The sequence below is a fragment of the Papio anubis genome, chromosome 2 (genome assembly GCF_008728515.1).
Source record: "Papio anubis isolate 15944 chromosome 2, Panubis1.0, whole genome shotgun sequence".
Taxonomy (NCBI): domain Eukaryota; kingdom Metazoa; phylum Chordata; class Mammalia; order Primates; family Cercopithecidae; genus Papio; species Papio anubis.
Window position 1 is genome coordinate 60385292 of NC_044977.1, and position 15870 is coordinate 60401161.

General features: G+C 43.1%; 1 protein-coding gene across 12 annotated transcripts in view; it reads right to left on the reverse strand.

Moving 5' to 3' along the window:
- ITPR1 (inositol 1,4,5-trisphosphate receptor type 1) overlaps window positions 1-15870 on the reverse strand; it is a 354333-nt gene that overhangs the window by 323844 nt on the left and 14619 nt on the right. For all 12 annotated transcript variants that reach the window (XM_009200308.3, XM_009200306.3, XM_009200305.3 and 9 more), the window contains 2 exons: window positions 6924-7031; window positions 2398-2468 (listed from right to left, as the gene is read on the reverse strand). In XM_009200308.3, the coding sequence (XP_009198572.2) occupies window positions 2398-2468; window positions 6924-7015 (163 nt within the window). In that variant the 5' untranslated portion in view covers window positions 7016-7031. The remainder of the gene's footprint in view (window positions 1-2397; window positions 2469-6923; window positions 7032-15870) is intronic.

A 15870-nucleotide genomic window follows, 5' to 3' on the forward strand; every position in this document is an offset into this window, starting at 1 on the left:
ACAATATACAGTATACTTGAAACTCACTAAGAGTAGTTTTTAAATGTTCTCACCAAAAATAATAATAAGCATGTGAGATAACGTATATGTGAATTAACTCAATTTCACCATTCCACTATATATACATATTTTAAAACATCATATGTTTTAAATATATGTTGATTTAAAAAATAAAATTTCAAATTACGTGCATATATTTGTAAAAGACAAATAGCCATTAGTTAACTTCATACAGTACATTAGAATCTCTCCCAGGTTCATCTCCCAGCTCCCCAGGCCTGTTTATAGAACAAGATAAGAGGTCACACTGGACCCAAGCAATGCCTTCCTGATGCATATCCCTCCCCTTGGTTCCAGCTGCAAAAGCCAAATCTAGACCAGCTCTTCCTTGAATAACAAAGTCCAGGTTTTATTAGCCTACATTTCATTAGCCATGGTTCTTCATCTCGGTGGCACAAGAGAAATACCTGAGAAGCTTTCAAAAATCCCAATGTCCAGTTAACTCAAAATCCCTGATCTGGATTCAGATATCAGTGTTTCTGAGAGTTCTCCAGGTGATTTCCCTGTGCAGCTAAAGTTGAGAACCATGGCTCCCACTCCATCTGTCACCAGCCATGTGACCTCAGACAAGGTTCTTAAGTTCCGAGTGTATCAATCTCTTCCTAGGGAGGAGGGATGGCTCCCTGAGCTAATGCAGGCAGAGTGCTTAGCACAGGGCCTGGCACAGTCAATTGATCTTGTCCCTTTCAATATTCACAGTGGGGAAGTAATTCTATGAGTGACTGAATTATGATCATTGGACGAAATCTTTCATTTCTGCAGCACTCAAGATTTTGTATTGTCTTGCAAGAAAACATGAAAGAAGCATTGAGAAGAAAAAGGCAGTGGAGGCAATAGCCGCCTTGGGTTCCTCTTACAGCTTATATCAACAACTTTTTTTCTTTCTGTTTTTTTTAACAGTCTCCCCCAACCCCCACCCATCCTCAGGTGAAAACATTCTCCTGATAGCCTCAAGCCAACTGGATGCAACTCAACACCAAATGTCTTCCAAATGGCTTTTCTCCATCTGAACGTCTGCGTTCTATTTTATTCTAATGTATTTAGCTTTTATCCAAAAAAGTCAAACAGTTTCTAAACCACTAAACAATAAGAACTTAGAACTCGAATTATATAATCTGCAAATGGCAAGATTTGACCCCTTTGGGACTGAGGCCATCAGTCAAATACCTAACCCAGTGGTTTTCCACCCTGGCTGTAAAGAATCAGCCCTAATTTCAGAGTTGAGCTTAACTGATAAATAATTTAATTATTAAATAGATGCTTAAGGCTCTCCAGTGGATCCCTAAGTCCTAAGCTCTACAGTGGAGCCCCAAGCATCTATTTAATTTAAAAGTTCCCTCAGATAATCCTAATATGTGGGCTAGAGCTGAGGACCACCAACCACAAGAACAGAAAAGAAAAACCAATGTTTATCATCTAAGACACCAAGTGTACTTCAAAGACCTCCTACAGTAAACTCAGTTACCTTTGGAGAAAGATACCAAATTCAGGAGGCCTAAAGAAAAAACTAATTTGGGTAGAAAAGCTGCCCTGCCTATGCCTTTTCTTTGTTTTTGTGTTTGAGACAGGGTATCACTCTGTCGCCCAGGCTGGAGTACAGTGGTGAGATCTCGGTTCACCGCAGCCTGGAACTCCCAGGCTCAGGTGATCCTCCCAACCTCAGCCTCCTGAGTAGCTGGAACTACGGGTGCATGCTACCACACCCAGCTAATTTCTGTATTTTTAGTAGAGACAGGGTTTCACCATGTTGCCCAGGCTGGTCTCGAATTCCCAGTCTCAAGCAATCTGCCCATCCCAGCCTCCCAAAGTGCTGGGATTACAGGCATGAGCCACTGCGCCCAGCCTGCCTACGTCTTTTAACTCAAAAAACAAGCGCAATAATTAAGAACATTTCATTCCAGTGAGACGTTCAGTGAGGTATCATTACACACCTCCTTAAAGAAGGTATCTAAGAATATCAGCATCCCCAAAGGGACAGTGAGATCCGCTAAAATAATGAATATTCCCTGTGACTGGATCCATAAATCCTATTTGTTTGAAGAAATATCCATACAAATGTAAGACTTTAAACCGAATTAGCACTTGTCAATACATATTCAATAGACAAATTAAGGACCCAGTGAAAGACATCACAATCTTGATACTAAATTTATGTATGTATTTTTCAAGAAGTTGTAAAGCTGAGAACTGAAATCATACTCTGAAAAAAACATAAGTAAATAAGCCTATCTTGCTTATAAACACACACGACACACACACACACACACACACCAACAACACACTTCATGAATTTTCAAGTGAGTCAAGGTGACCACTCCAGGAAAGCTACCACCTTACCTCTGAATTTCTTAGGTGGATTGTTAAGGTCCCCGGTTTCTGGCTGTACAACACAACGATCATCAACCAGGCTGTAAAGAAGACAGATAAATGCTCTGTCAAGTTAAGTGTATGAAAATGAAACTCTTAGCACCATGCAAAAGTCAGATATCCCAGGGCTTTTCCTGTGCAACATTTAGACTACCATATTCTCCTGCCAGGAACTCTTTACACTAGAGACTTCCTATGCATGGATCTAAACCTAATCCAAAAGCCCAGGGTTCTGTTCTGTGAAGGACACATTAAGCTACTGTTTTCTGTGGCTCCTTTCCCATAACCACGTCCATGGGAGATTTGAGTATAGCATGCAAGGTGGCTGAAGTCATGAGACACAGCAAGGGGCAGTTGCATTCAACTAAGGGTAGCTGAGGAGCTGACTTTGTGCCTGGTGAAGATGAGTCAGGCCCTTGCCCTTTGGGAGCTCAAGGCTAGTGCAGGAGCCTTAAGAACAAACTGATAAGGAGAATATAATCTAAGGGCTGTAAGAGAAGGAAGAAAAAAAATAACAGCCAGAAGCGAACTGTGCCTGAGGTCATCTGAGAAGCTGCAGACAGAGGAAGTTCTAATGGAACTACTGGAGGAGTGGAAATAGATGTGAGAGGCTAGAGGGGAGCGTTTCCAGGTGGAGAGAACCATGAGTGCACACTCATGAAGACATGAAAGGACTCTGGAGCATCAAAAGCAACTAGTGGGGAAAGCACAAAAAAATTACAAATAAATAAGCCGACATTACATAAAGACTCAGTATTTGAAATCCTGACTGCTAAGTCTAACTTGCACAATTCTTTTAGAAGAACCACTTAAAAATATATTTTTGAACAGATGAGGGAACTGAGACTCTGAGAAGTTACACAACTTGTCCAAGCTCCTAAAACTGGTACTGATAGAACTGGCTAATCTTCCAAGTGACCACAGAACTTGCACTTGTTCCCAGCTAACATGCTATGGTTTTCCAGGGTTCCTCCATTCATCTGTGCTGCCTCCTCTTATCCCAAATGCAAGGTACCATTAAATATTCAGCCTTTACCCTTACTGTTCTATTCTCCAAGATTCCTTTTTGCCTCCTAAAGTCCTGCCTGTCTTTCAGGACTCAGATTAAGAGCCCCACCTTCTCCACAAAGCCCCCCAGGCCTTTCCTGCTTCAGACACTCTCTGCCTCTCCTTCTCCGTCCTCCCAACCTCACTGACTGAGACTCCAAAGGTGCATCAGGCTACCAGCTCCATGAAGGCCAGAAGATGCCCAAGGCTGGCAGCTCAGTATCTATTTGGTAGGTAAATCGAAGTATCCATGGCACCCCACCAGCAGTTTGCCTCCTTCAGCTTCACAACACAAGACCTCACTGTATCAACAAGAGGGACAGTGTAGCCAATGGCCTGAGTTCTTATGTAAAAATCAAGAGCAGAATATACATATATAAAACCCCCACCCTGAGCTCCTGTGAGTGTAAGTACAGTAATGCCCCCAGAGCTAACATAATGCTTGACAGGGTGGGCTCAGAATCCAAGGTAGGGCTAGGTTAATAAATAATCAAGTTCTCATGGCCAGGCGTGGTGGCTCACACCTGTAATCCCAGCACTTTGGGAGGCTGAAACGGGCAGATCACGAGGTCAACAGATCGAGACCATTCTGGCCAACGTGGCAAAACCCTGTCTCTACTAGAAATTCAAAAATTAGCTGGGCGTGGTGGTGAGCGCTTATAGTCCCAGCTACACGGGAGGCTGAGGCAGGAGAATCGCTTGAACCCAGGAGGCGGAGGGTGCAGCGAGCCGAGATCACGCCACTGCACTCCAGCCTGGCGACACAGCGAGACTCCGTCTCAAGAAAAAAAATAAATAAATAAATCATCAAGTTCTCAAATGGGGAGGAAGTGGTAAGAGGAGCCCCAGCCAAGCTCAGAAGACAAATGAATTGTAGATGGCACTCTGCCACCTACTAGTGGCATGATCATGACTATGGCATTTTACCCCTACTGGTCTCAGTTTTTTCATCTGTAAAATGAAAGTTGGTCTCAGGGATTCTTAACGAGGGGGATGTTCATCAGACTTATTGTTTCCAAATATACTGACACCAGGACTCTGTCAACCCAGCTTACTAAAGCTGTGCTACAGGATGAGGCCCAAGAATCCCCCCGCCTTGTTTTTTTAAAGAGGCAGGGTTCTTGCTATGATGTCCAGGCTGGTCTTAAAAGCTGGTCTTGAACTCCTGGCCTCAAAGGATCCTCCCATCTCAGCCTCCCAAGTAGCTGGGATTATAGGTGTTAGCTACTGCACCAAACTGAACCTTTATTTTTAACAAGCTAAAAAGGCAATTCAGAAGCATGCCACTGAGTAACGTGCACACATACACACTTGCCCTCCAAGATCCTATTGGAGTTCTAAAGTTTAATCAGTAGATGAAGCCATTTGGAGGTAATCACCATCTATATAAAAGGGATGGGGCTGGAGTGCTACACAGTGAGTCCCATTAACAACTGGCAGTCACTCATTGTAGTCCACAACAGGTCCTCCATAAATGCTAAAAATATTAAAGACAGGAAGGGTTTTCAAACTTTCTTTCTAACCCCATTTTCACACTGCTATCCTCAAATATGTGCAAGCAACTGAGAAAATAAAGTATTCATCTCAATAAAGTATTAGCAGCCCAAAGTTCAAAAAGCAGCCCTCCTCACTTTAAAAGGGCAGGAGGGACTCACCATTAATTTGTTTGCAATGTTTGAGGAAAACACTTAAAAAGCAATTCATATGATTTTCAAGAAGGGATGCCCTGGAAGAGAAAGAAGGTACTAAGATCTCAGGGGCTCAGGAGGTACCTGGGTGACTGGGAAATCAAGACCCCCCAGGGGAAACATGGGCATAGAGTGGGTTGAGGTTTAACCCGGCATCCAGATAGAGGCTGTGCACAGCCAAGGAGGAGGGAGAGCTATGGGCAGACAAGGAAGCCGGAAAGAGAGAAGCTGGCCTGCAGAGAGCAACTGTTGGCAGCCCTAGCCTTGCAGTCTGGAATTTTCTGAGCTGTGAAATCTTGGGCAAGTGACTTTGCCTCTCTGAAGCTCAAAACTTTTGCCCCCACAAATGGTAATGATGAGAGTGTTCACCATAGACAGTTGTGTAAGAATTAAGGAAGATGTAGGCACAGTATTTAGCATAATGCCTAGCACACAGCAAATACCCACTGGGCTCATGTAGTGCTTTCCATTTATTACGTTGCTGTCATTGCTGAAAATAAGAAGAGGGTAAAAGAGTCAACCACAGACGATGAAAAGAGGAAGGAGCCAACCATGAAGAAAGGAGGGACAGTCAGAGGCAGGGCAGAAGGAGGCCTCTTTGCCAAAAGCCACAGAAGATAAATTGTTAAGGGTAGGTCCATAATGGAGAGAGGTCAAATGTAGAAAGTCACTGGATCTGGTGATCAGGCAGTCATGGATGACTTCTTTTCACTAGATGGCATTTGAAACAAAATCTCTCTACACTGGGAGCACAAGTCTAATTGAGCTATAATTCTGTATCTATAATAATTTGCTCCCTGAGTGTGGAGTAACCTGCATGACAGCCTAGAAATACTCGTTCTGCACAAATACCAGAAAACAAGCATGCTTTAAATAATAGCTGTAATTAAAAGGAAGGTCTGGCTGCTGTAAAAATGAGGTTCTTGGAGAAGCTGCTGGTCTTCCTTCCCCCAATTTATTTGAGACCAGCTCTTGCCAGATTCAACAGTGCCACCCGGGGGGCCTCACTACTCCTTTCTACACAAAGACAATGTAGACCATTCGTAACTATTTTGGAGTTAACCATCTTGATTCTCCATTCTGCTTCTGTCTGCCTTTGGGACTATTTCACCTCTCATTTCCTCTTCTAGACAATAGGCGTAGGAGGAGAAGGGAGAAGATAATCAAATGAGTACATTATGAAATATATTTATACCCTTAAAAGTTGTATAAAGATTGGGAAAAAAGCACAAAAGAGCAAAAATCTGATTTACAGAACTTTATGCAATTTATAATTTTCAAACATATACAGCAATGTAAAGTAGGAAATGTCTGCTTCAAAGAAAAAAGATAGGCAGCCCAGGAGGTTTGGTCTTTGCTTATAGTATAAAGGAGTCACTATTTGAAAAGAAGAGCCGTTACAAAACTAAAAAGCACTTCTTTGGGCTCTGTAAATATTCATCCTTACACTTTATTCCATTTAAACTGTACTCCATAGTGGAATAAAGGCACTCCCTTTTATATAGAAAGGAAGAGCAAATTTTAATAAACTCAGAATAGTGTCCTAAATAATGAGGTTTTACTCTTTCAGAAATATACAGAAAATTCTGTTTTTGAATGAGAGGTTAAACTTGGCTAATATGGGATTTGGCGTTTGTGATTTCAACCGCACTTAGAAAGCCAAGTAAAATGGTAATGTTCTTATGTTAGAAAAATCAGTTTTAAGCTGATGTTATGATGTCTTAAACAAATCCTGCCACACAAGAAATTGCATGCTCTTACCCCAAGGTGCTAATAAATCCATTTGTCGATCCCTCCGCGTACAGAGAACAAATGTCTCCAATATGCAGGAAGCTAGACATTTTGTCAGACATGTCTTTCTTGAAAATCCTAGACAAAGTAAAATATGCAACATTGTTAGAAGAAAAGAAATGCTCAGAGGGGGAAAAAAGTCACTAAGAGTTGGCTTAGCTCAATTTTCCAAAGCGCCTTACTTAAAAGCCAAATTTAAATAAGAGTTTGACAGGCAGGCAATTCAATGAGCCAAGTAAAGACATATGCAACAACATTTTTTCCCCGTATATTATTTAATTTCAGGATATTCCAACCACAGTAACATTTGTTTCTAACAAAACCATGCCTGAATCAGATTCTACAAGTTGAGGACCCTTGATAATAAAAACTGCAGTGAGTAGAAAGCCTGCAGGGAACTCAGCCAAGAACGTTGCAGTGATTAGGGAGTTACTTGGAAAGTCTGACTTATGAAACATTAACATATTCAATTTGCCTCAGGGAATGTTAAGTCAGAAGGAAACACCTGGTATAAAAACTTGCTTCTGGCAAGGCCACAGTGCCTGGGCTAAGGTACCAAACCAACAAAATGACATTAATAAAAGGAAACCTGGTAATAAATACCACAAATTTCCAGCAGCCTTTTAGGACTTTTAAGAATTCCACAACTGTATGCACTTCACCCAAATGCTACTTAAATGTCTTTCCTTCTCATCCTTCACCAAGAAACACTTCCAGAGGACAAAAACCCTTTAGACAGAACCTGGCCCAGATCCTTCAGTATTTGGGTAAAAATAATAAGGTTCCCTGCCCAGGAACACACAGCTATTGAGAGGCAGTCTTACAAAAAGCTCTTAAGTCTCAGGAAATCTGTACATAGCCCAGAAACCATTAAACACACAAACACATATAAATATCAACAAAAATATTGATGTGACTCCTAGAAACAGCTTTCAACAGGGCCATAAATATTGAGGAGTGGGAACCAATTGTAAAAAGCTAAATTGACATTTAAAAAATAAATGTCAGTTATGTGGGAAGATTGGGTGCTGGTGTGGACTGCAGCTAATCACCCCGTGTTTCCTCAGGCACCTGGTGTGGAGATGCCCAGGGCAACCCAGGTTTTCCCAAAACCCCTCCTCCAACCCCAGACACCTTTACCCATCAATTTACTCAACTTCCCCTTCCAGAAGCCATTTACCCCACACAGTCACAAGAGTTGTAATGGTGTGGAACAGTATTGTGTCTCCTTCAATTGCTTTCTGGGTGCCAAGTTTTCTTTCGGGAAGAATTATGCAGCAATGATCAGCATGACACTTCAGGAAGCAACCTCCTACCTTAGCAGCAATGTCAGCTATTGAAAGCAAACTCATGTTAAAGAACCTCAGTTCACTGCTTGTGAGAAGCTGCAGGGAAAAGCTAATTTGTCATCCCCTTCCCTCCCCTCCAACAACCCAGACATTGCAGGGGAGATAAAGAGCATTTCATTAAACATGAACTTATTTACAGAGGGAGACAGCAACTGAGAACACAGAATAAACTCTCAAACGAAAGAGCCAGTATCTCTAGACCTTGAGAGAAGACACACAAATAATGTGCAGAAGGACAGTTTGCCAAGTACCACTCTCTAGAATCATGTCCGTCATTGTTTAATTCTTCATAACTACATATTTTATACCTAAAGGCAAACCAATGTTTTAAATAGCATCCAGAAAAGTGGCACAAATGGAAAACATCAAGGGAGATTAACATTTCCCTCTGTGCTTATATTGTAAAACTTTATCTTAAAGGGTCAGGAAGTCAGCATACTTCTAAGATCAATTATTAGAAGACAATTTGTTTGAATTTTGAGCCAGACCAAATTTGTGTCTGTACACCCTGGCCTCCCGAAAGGACACCAGGGAATTTCCAAATGCAGGAGAACAGGTATGTGCTCCGGCAAGAGGACTAGGGCCTTGTCCAGTGCGACTAAGGCTCTCCTTTCAGGATCACCCTTCAGATAAGCATTCAGCCCCAATAGAGACTAGGCCAGAAAATGCCTGCTGTCTTGTGAACTATCACCACCACCTGGATACCTTGCTGAAAGATTCCAGGCTCTTAATGGGAAGAGGCAGACAATTCAGTGTCCTCAAGTGACAAAGCATGATGTACCCCATGTTGCTTGCAGCTGATCATTGCAATAGATGTCTGGACATTGCATTCCTACAGCACAGCTCTGCATTATTTTCTTTTCTGATAATAATAGCTGGCATTTATCAAGGATTTCTCATGCCCACCATTGTGCTGAGTGCTTTACAAATGTTCTCTTAGTGAATCCTCATGACCACAGCAGGAAGTAGGCACCTACCATTATTGCCATTTTGTTGTTGAAGACACTGAGGTGTAATACAGAGAGGTAAGATGCCCACGTCACATATAATTAGCAAGCAGGAGGACCAGGGTTGTTATAACCCAGGTCTATCTGACGGTTTTTTTTTAGATGGAGTCTTGCTGTGTTGCCCAGGCTGGAGTGCAGTGATGCGATCTCAGCTCACTGCAACCTCTACCTCCCAGGTTCAAGCGATTCTCCTGCCTCAGCCTCCTGAGTAGCTGGGATTACAGGCACCCACCACGAAGCCTGGCTAAATTTTTGTATTTTTTGTAGTGATGAGGTTTTGCCATGTTGGCCAGGTTGGTCTTGAACTCCTGGCTTCAAGTGATCTGCCCACCTCAGCCTCCCAAAGTGCTGGGATGACAGCCATGAGCCACCGCACGGGACCTAGGTCTATCTGACTCTTCAGTGGAGGTGTTTATCAACAGTGATCCTGGGAACATAGGTTAAAATGTTAAATGTTCTTATACTCCAGATGATTACAGAGAACCGATGCACAATTCTTATGCACAATTCTGTTTTCTAATTTTTCTACCATGGCTCTGTAATACTTTCAGAAGTCAGAAAAAAAATAAGCATCTTCTAACCAAGATACTTATTAAGTGGCCGAGATAACTGAACAAGTAACCTTTAGCTACATTTTACATCTCCCCCTGAAATCATAGGCCAGTCCACCCACCACAGCTAATGATCCTCTGGGCAATCTGCCAGGGGTACTAACTAAAAACAACCAAAAAGTGGGGGAGGACAGATCCTTCCCCAGGGGTCTCATGTGATAATTCCCCTCACAAAAGACTGGGCAGAAAGCTTGCTGGTCTAGTTAGAAACCTCTGGAGATCTCCTCTGGCCTCCCCTTAGTGAAGTGGAGGAAGAAGATGGGGGGAGGAGGATAGGTTTTAGTGCAATTATCAGTGATGTCCTGGAAGGAAAAACAAAGGCCGGGAAAGTCAACAGAACAGGCCTCTGTGGCCTGGAGGGGTGGAGGTGGAAAGTCAGCCCAGAAGTGATGGGCCTAGGAGCAATCTTCTGGAAGACTTCCTGTTGTTCAGAGCTGGGTGGGAGAGCCCGCCTTTTTATCTGATCATGGACCATTTGTGCCTGTGAACTTCTAGCAGCTGCACTCAGGGCTCCTGTGTCACTCACACCATGACAAGGACCACCTCAGAGAAAACAGAGCTGGCGCCAACCTGCCATGGAGCTGCGGAACTTCAAACGCTTATGGACACCCGGGGCTCTGCTGACAAGCCATGCCTGACATACACAAGGGCAGGCTTAGGCACTCAGCTCCCGCGCTCCACCCTGGCTCTCTGTCCCTAAGTTCTTCTTCTTCTTATTATTATTATTTAGCTTATTATTAGGAGCCCATAGCCACCTCTCTGCTTTCATTTCCTCCTCTGTTAAATGGGGATAATACTCACTTTAAGAGGCTGTGGTGAGGAATGGATGAAATAATGCTTGAAAAGCACCTGGTACAGTGGCTGACATACTTGAAATTGCTCTATGCTCGTTATTTTTATTTTTCTTCCATGAAAGACAAAGTGGAATTCTGAAAGATTCCAGGGCGTCAAAATTTAAACTCAGTAAAGGATCCCCTGTTTAAAAAGCCATATGTGTATCATAACAAATGAACTCCTATATGAACCACGATGACAGATTTTACTTCAGGGAAGATAATTTATCCTTCCTAATTCCCCTGATGAAAAAAGGTGAACAATAGCGAATTACACTCAACTCCCAGCCACAGAGCATTCTAGCCTTTCAAAAAACACAGAATCACGGAATAAAAGTTGGAAGGAACCCTGTAAAGCATGTAATTCCACCTCCTGCCCAATAATGGAATCTCCCCAACATGCTGCCTGTGGATGGTCTCACTGGGCAATAGAGACTACTCTATGTTCAAACAGCCTTGTTCAAACAGTTACTCCTAAACCAGGCACAGTGGCTCATGCCTGTCATCACATTTTAAACAGCCAAGACAGGAGGATGGCTTGCAGCAAGGAGTTTGAGACCAGCCAGACCCATCTCTACAAAAAATAAAAATAAAAATAAAAACACATTAGCAGGGCATGGTGGCACACATCTGTAATCCCAACTACTTGGGAGGATCACTTGGGCCCAGGAGCTCCAGGCTGCAGTGAGCTGTGATCGTACCACTGCAACCCAGCCTGGGCAACAGAACAAGACCCTGCCTGTGAAAACAATAAAACAATTACTCCTGTCCCCTCCCTTAGCCCCACAAAGGACGGCTGCCTGCCAGAACTTTTGCTATTTATCTGTCCTCTGACGCATCTAAGACCTCTGCATATGTGAATGCTATCTAGATTATTTCTCCTTAAGGCTTTGCTTCTTTTCACAAAGCATCACCATCCTCCCCACAATTCCTGATGCAGCATGACGTGAAGAGCACCTCTCAGCCCACAGCAGGCAGGAACTGAGGCTCCAGAGTCAAAGTGCCCAGGTTCAAACCCCAGCTCTGCCACTTACTTACTGAAGAACTTCAGGCCTGTTCCAGAACTTCCCTAAGCCTCGCTTTTCCCAGCTGTAAAATGGGGAAAATAAGAGCACCTACCTCAGCAAGCTGGCATGAGGTTCAGCAAGATGGTGTTTACAAAACACTCAGCAAAGCATCAGGCATGAAGTAGGCGTGCCATCAATATATGTTATTACTATTAAACCGCCACCGCCACCCACCACCATTCTGATGGGTGGAATCACCTGTTAAAACAGGGTTCTTCCAGGGTGGCTTTGGCCAAGGCAAAGAAAAGTAGATCACTGCCTCTGGGAGATACTCTTGCAGAGGGGCTGTGGCAGCTTTGTTGAGCCTCACACCACCCTCTGGCTGAGTTTCCCTTTGCCCTGTATTGAAACTGCTCCCAGAGTTGTGCATTAAAAAAGGGGGGGCAGGGAGGATTTGATTCTATTCCCAAGAAAGGTGCAAATAAAGAAAAAAACAAATGCAGAGAGATCTCTTTGGGGAAGAGAAGCCAGAGCTGCCCTTCAGAATCTGTATTGCTCTCTACCTTCTCTATACCTTTCCTGGTCTTCTTGTCCACTTTGCTGGCTCCAGTCACTGTTACATGACGAGGATTCCCAAAACTGTCTCTCATGACCCACAGCGACTAGAGTTTTGCTCCTGGCGGCTCACAGCATCTCAATGTACCAAAAACAATTTACCTGCCTGCCCAATCTGTTCCTCCTTCACAGCCATTTCTCAGTGACCACCAGCAAAGCCTGGTGGCTCCTCCAGTCTTCCCTCTCTCATGTTCCCTGCCACAGGGCCTTTGCCTGTGTTGTTTTCTCAAGCCCACAACACTCTCATCCCTACCCCACCCCTTGCTCTAATTATAGCCAAGTCACCCTCCAGCTCTAAATTCAACTACCATTTCCACCAGAAAATCTTCCCCATCCCCTCAGATGAAGTTAAATTCTACTCTTACAAACTCTGCACCATGGATCTCTCCTTCCCAGCCTTCATCTCAGTTACAAGTTCACATTTATTTGTGCAATTCCTGTCTGACACCCTACAAGGCACAAGCTGTATTCTAGAGATCTGTGTGTGATGTGTTTTATATACAACTGTATTCCAAACACCAATGCCTAGCACATAGTAGGTATTCAGTAAATATCTGTTGAATAAATGAATGAAAAAGTCTAATCCAGCATCAATTTTTGCTGACTTTAAGCTTTACTATCTCTCTTGAATCTTCTAGCTCCCCCTGCCCCTGCTAACCAGTCTCAGCCAGTATCATTTCTCAACTGGACTCCCTAAGGCCTTCCTACTCATTTCTCTGAATCTGTCTTTCCTCTTCAATCTATTCTGCATACAACATCCCACATGATATTTTAGAAACATAAATCAGACCATATCATTTCCCTGCCTAAAAGCTTCCAACATCTCTTTGGAGCTCTTCATGATCTAGCCCTGCCTACCTTTCCCCCTGCTCTCCGTACTCCAGACATAATGATTTTTTTCCAGGCCCCTCACCATGCTCTGTTCCCTGGGCCTTTGCACATGCTGTCTCTGCAGCCTGAGGTATTTCCCTCCCTCCCCCACCACCACTTGTGGCTAACTGCCACTCACCTTCACAGTCCCGGTTTGATGTCTCCACCTCTGGGAAGCCCTCTCTGACCTCCCAAATCTGGGTTATATGTTTCCAACATACTCTTCTATATAGCAACCTGGGTCTACTACCACTGTCCTAACATTGCTTATTCACTTGTTTGTCTTCTCCACTAGGCTGCAAACTCATGAGGGCAAGAACCTTAGTTGTCTTCTTCCCTGTTGCATCCTAGTACCTGGTAGTACCTGGGATACAGCAAGCAGTCAAATATGGGTTCAACGTCACTTTAGTGCCATCTTTGCTGCTGCCTAGAAGAGTTTATACTGGTTTTGTTTTAGAGTCATGGTCTCACCCTGTCACCCAGGCTGGAATGTAGTGGTGCAATCATAGCTCACTGTAGCCTTGACCTCCCAGGCTCAGGTGATCCTCCCACCTCAGCCTCCTGAGTAGCTAGGGCTACCGGTGCATACCACCATGTCTGGCTCAATTTTTCATTCTTATTTTTGTAGAGACAAGGTCTCACCGTGGTGGTGCCCAGGTTGGTCTTGAACTCTGGCCTCAAGTAATCCTCCTGCTTCAGTGTCTCAAAGTGCTGAAATTACAGGCATGAGCCACCACACCTGGTTTGTTTTTTAGGTGACTGTTTTCCAAAATAAATTAAAGCCAAATTTACAGTGTTGGATCAAGAAGAACAGAAGCCTACCTGGCCCTTTTCAATAGATTTCTATGAGAAACTTGGAAGCAAGAAACAAAATATCTAACTTTTATCCCTGGAAAGATACTGTAACTTTTATCCCCATTGACCATCCCCTCCACATGTCCAAAATGGCTTGGAGTACTGACAAGAGTGTACACTTGGAAACAGACTCAGAACATGTGAGTCTGAATTCTAACCTCATAAATTACCAGCTGTGTGTCCTTAAGCAACTTCCATAACTTCTCTGAACCTCAGCTCTCTTATCTGTAAAAAAGGGGGCAATCTTTCATATTTCTCAGGGTCATTGTAAGGAGTAAACCAAATAATTCACATAAAATGGTCAACACAATACTTGGCCCTTTATGCTCATTTTCTGTATGTCTGAATGAGTCTGAAATGAAAACATTCGTTTTTGTTCCTTCATAGTCTTCATTCACCTCTGTCGTATGATTCCTCTACTTGATGAATGTTGCTTACCTGGTCAGTACTGTAGGAAATGCATCTGGAGAAACAAGGATCCCAGAAATGTTTTAATCGTCTGTAAGCCCAAGAGGTGGCTGATACTTGGACAGCATCTCCAAAGTACTGTTGTTTTTCAGTACCCAAACTCACAATACCCAAGCTGGCCAGACCTCAACTCAACTCCCCCGCCTTCTAACATCAATCTAGGTCCCCTGCTGGCAGTGGGGGTGGTAGAAACCTCTTCAAAGGGATAGTAATTCAATATTTAGAACCTCTTCCACTTTGGTGTTAAAACAGGCCAAAGCACAGCCTCACTAAAAAAGAAATATGTTCATTTAATTTTAAGCAGCAGCTCAAGATAGGTTTGGAATTTTTTTTTTTTTTCTAAAAGCTTTTAGTGTGATAGAAAACTCACTCATTTGACTGTGGCAGAAAACTCATTTATTGAAATTTTTCCATCTATTATTTCTCCTGCACACACTTAACTAATTGCATTACATTCATTTACAAAAAAAAAAAAAAAAACTCGATTTTCGCCTACAGAGAATTCCAAATTTAAAAGTTAACAACTCCCGAAACTGAGGCTAAAGTAGAATACTTCATTAACCAAGAAGTTACCTAAGGGATCACTTAATCCTCAAGGGTGGACAGGCTTGGGAGGAAATGAGAAACTGACTCTATTCTAGTTAAGGGACGCCAAAACCACAGACCTGCCGGTTTTCACCAAGACACAAAGGCAAGCCTCCTATATTTAATTAAGATGAAGTCGCCTGGCTACTGGGGTGGAACAGTCTGACTTTCAGTAATAGGGAGGCAGGGCAGTCCCACTGACAGTCTGACCTTAAATGAGACCCTTCTAAGCATGAGAATCAGGTACTTCGGATCCCCTGCCATGCCTGCACCCCCTCACCTCCTCCCCACAGTGCACCTTTAATCTCCTGATGACCAAGCTCCTCTGTATTTTACCACACAATTACCTTAACAGTGAAAATCTTATATATCACTGACCCAAGACACATGCAAAATACTCCCCAGAGACCTGAATTTGTAATCATTTAACCTCCTTAAATGGCGAAGCTGGCTAGCACAGAATATAGCTCATCTATTATTAAAAGCTTCTACCCTGGTTCCTTAAACACCAGTTATGACAGAACCTAAGAGCAATAGGCATCAATCTAATTTCTATTGTAGGACACAACTTCATCTGAGGCCAAAAGCTACAAAAAGAACCAAGTAAGGGTTGGAGACTAACAGTTACAAAGGAAGTTACACTTGAAGCTGCTATTCTCAGACACAGAGAGGAACCTATGCTTTATAATTTTTTAATGACCCATCCCACTGCAGAGC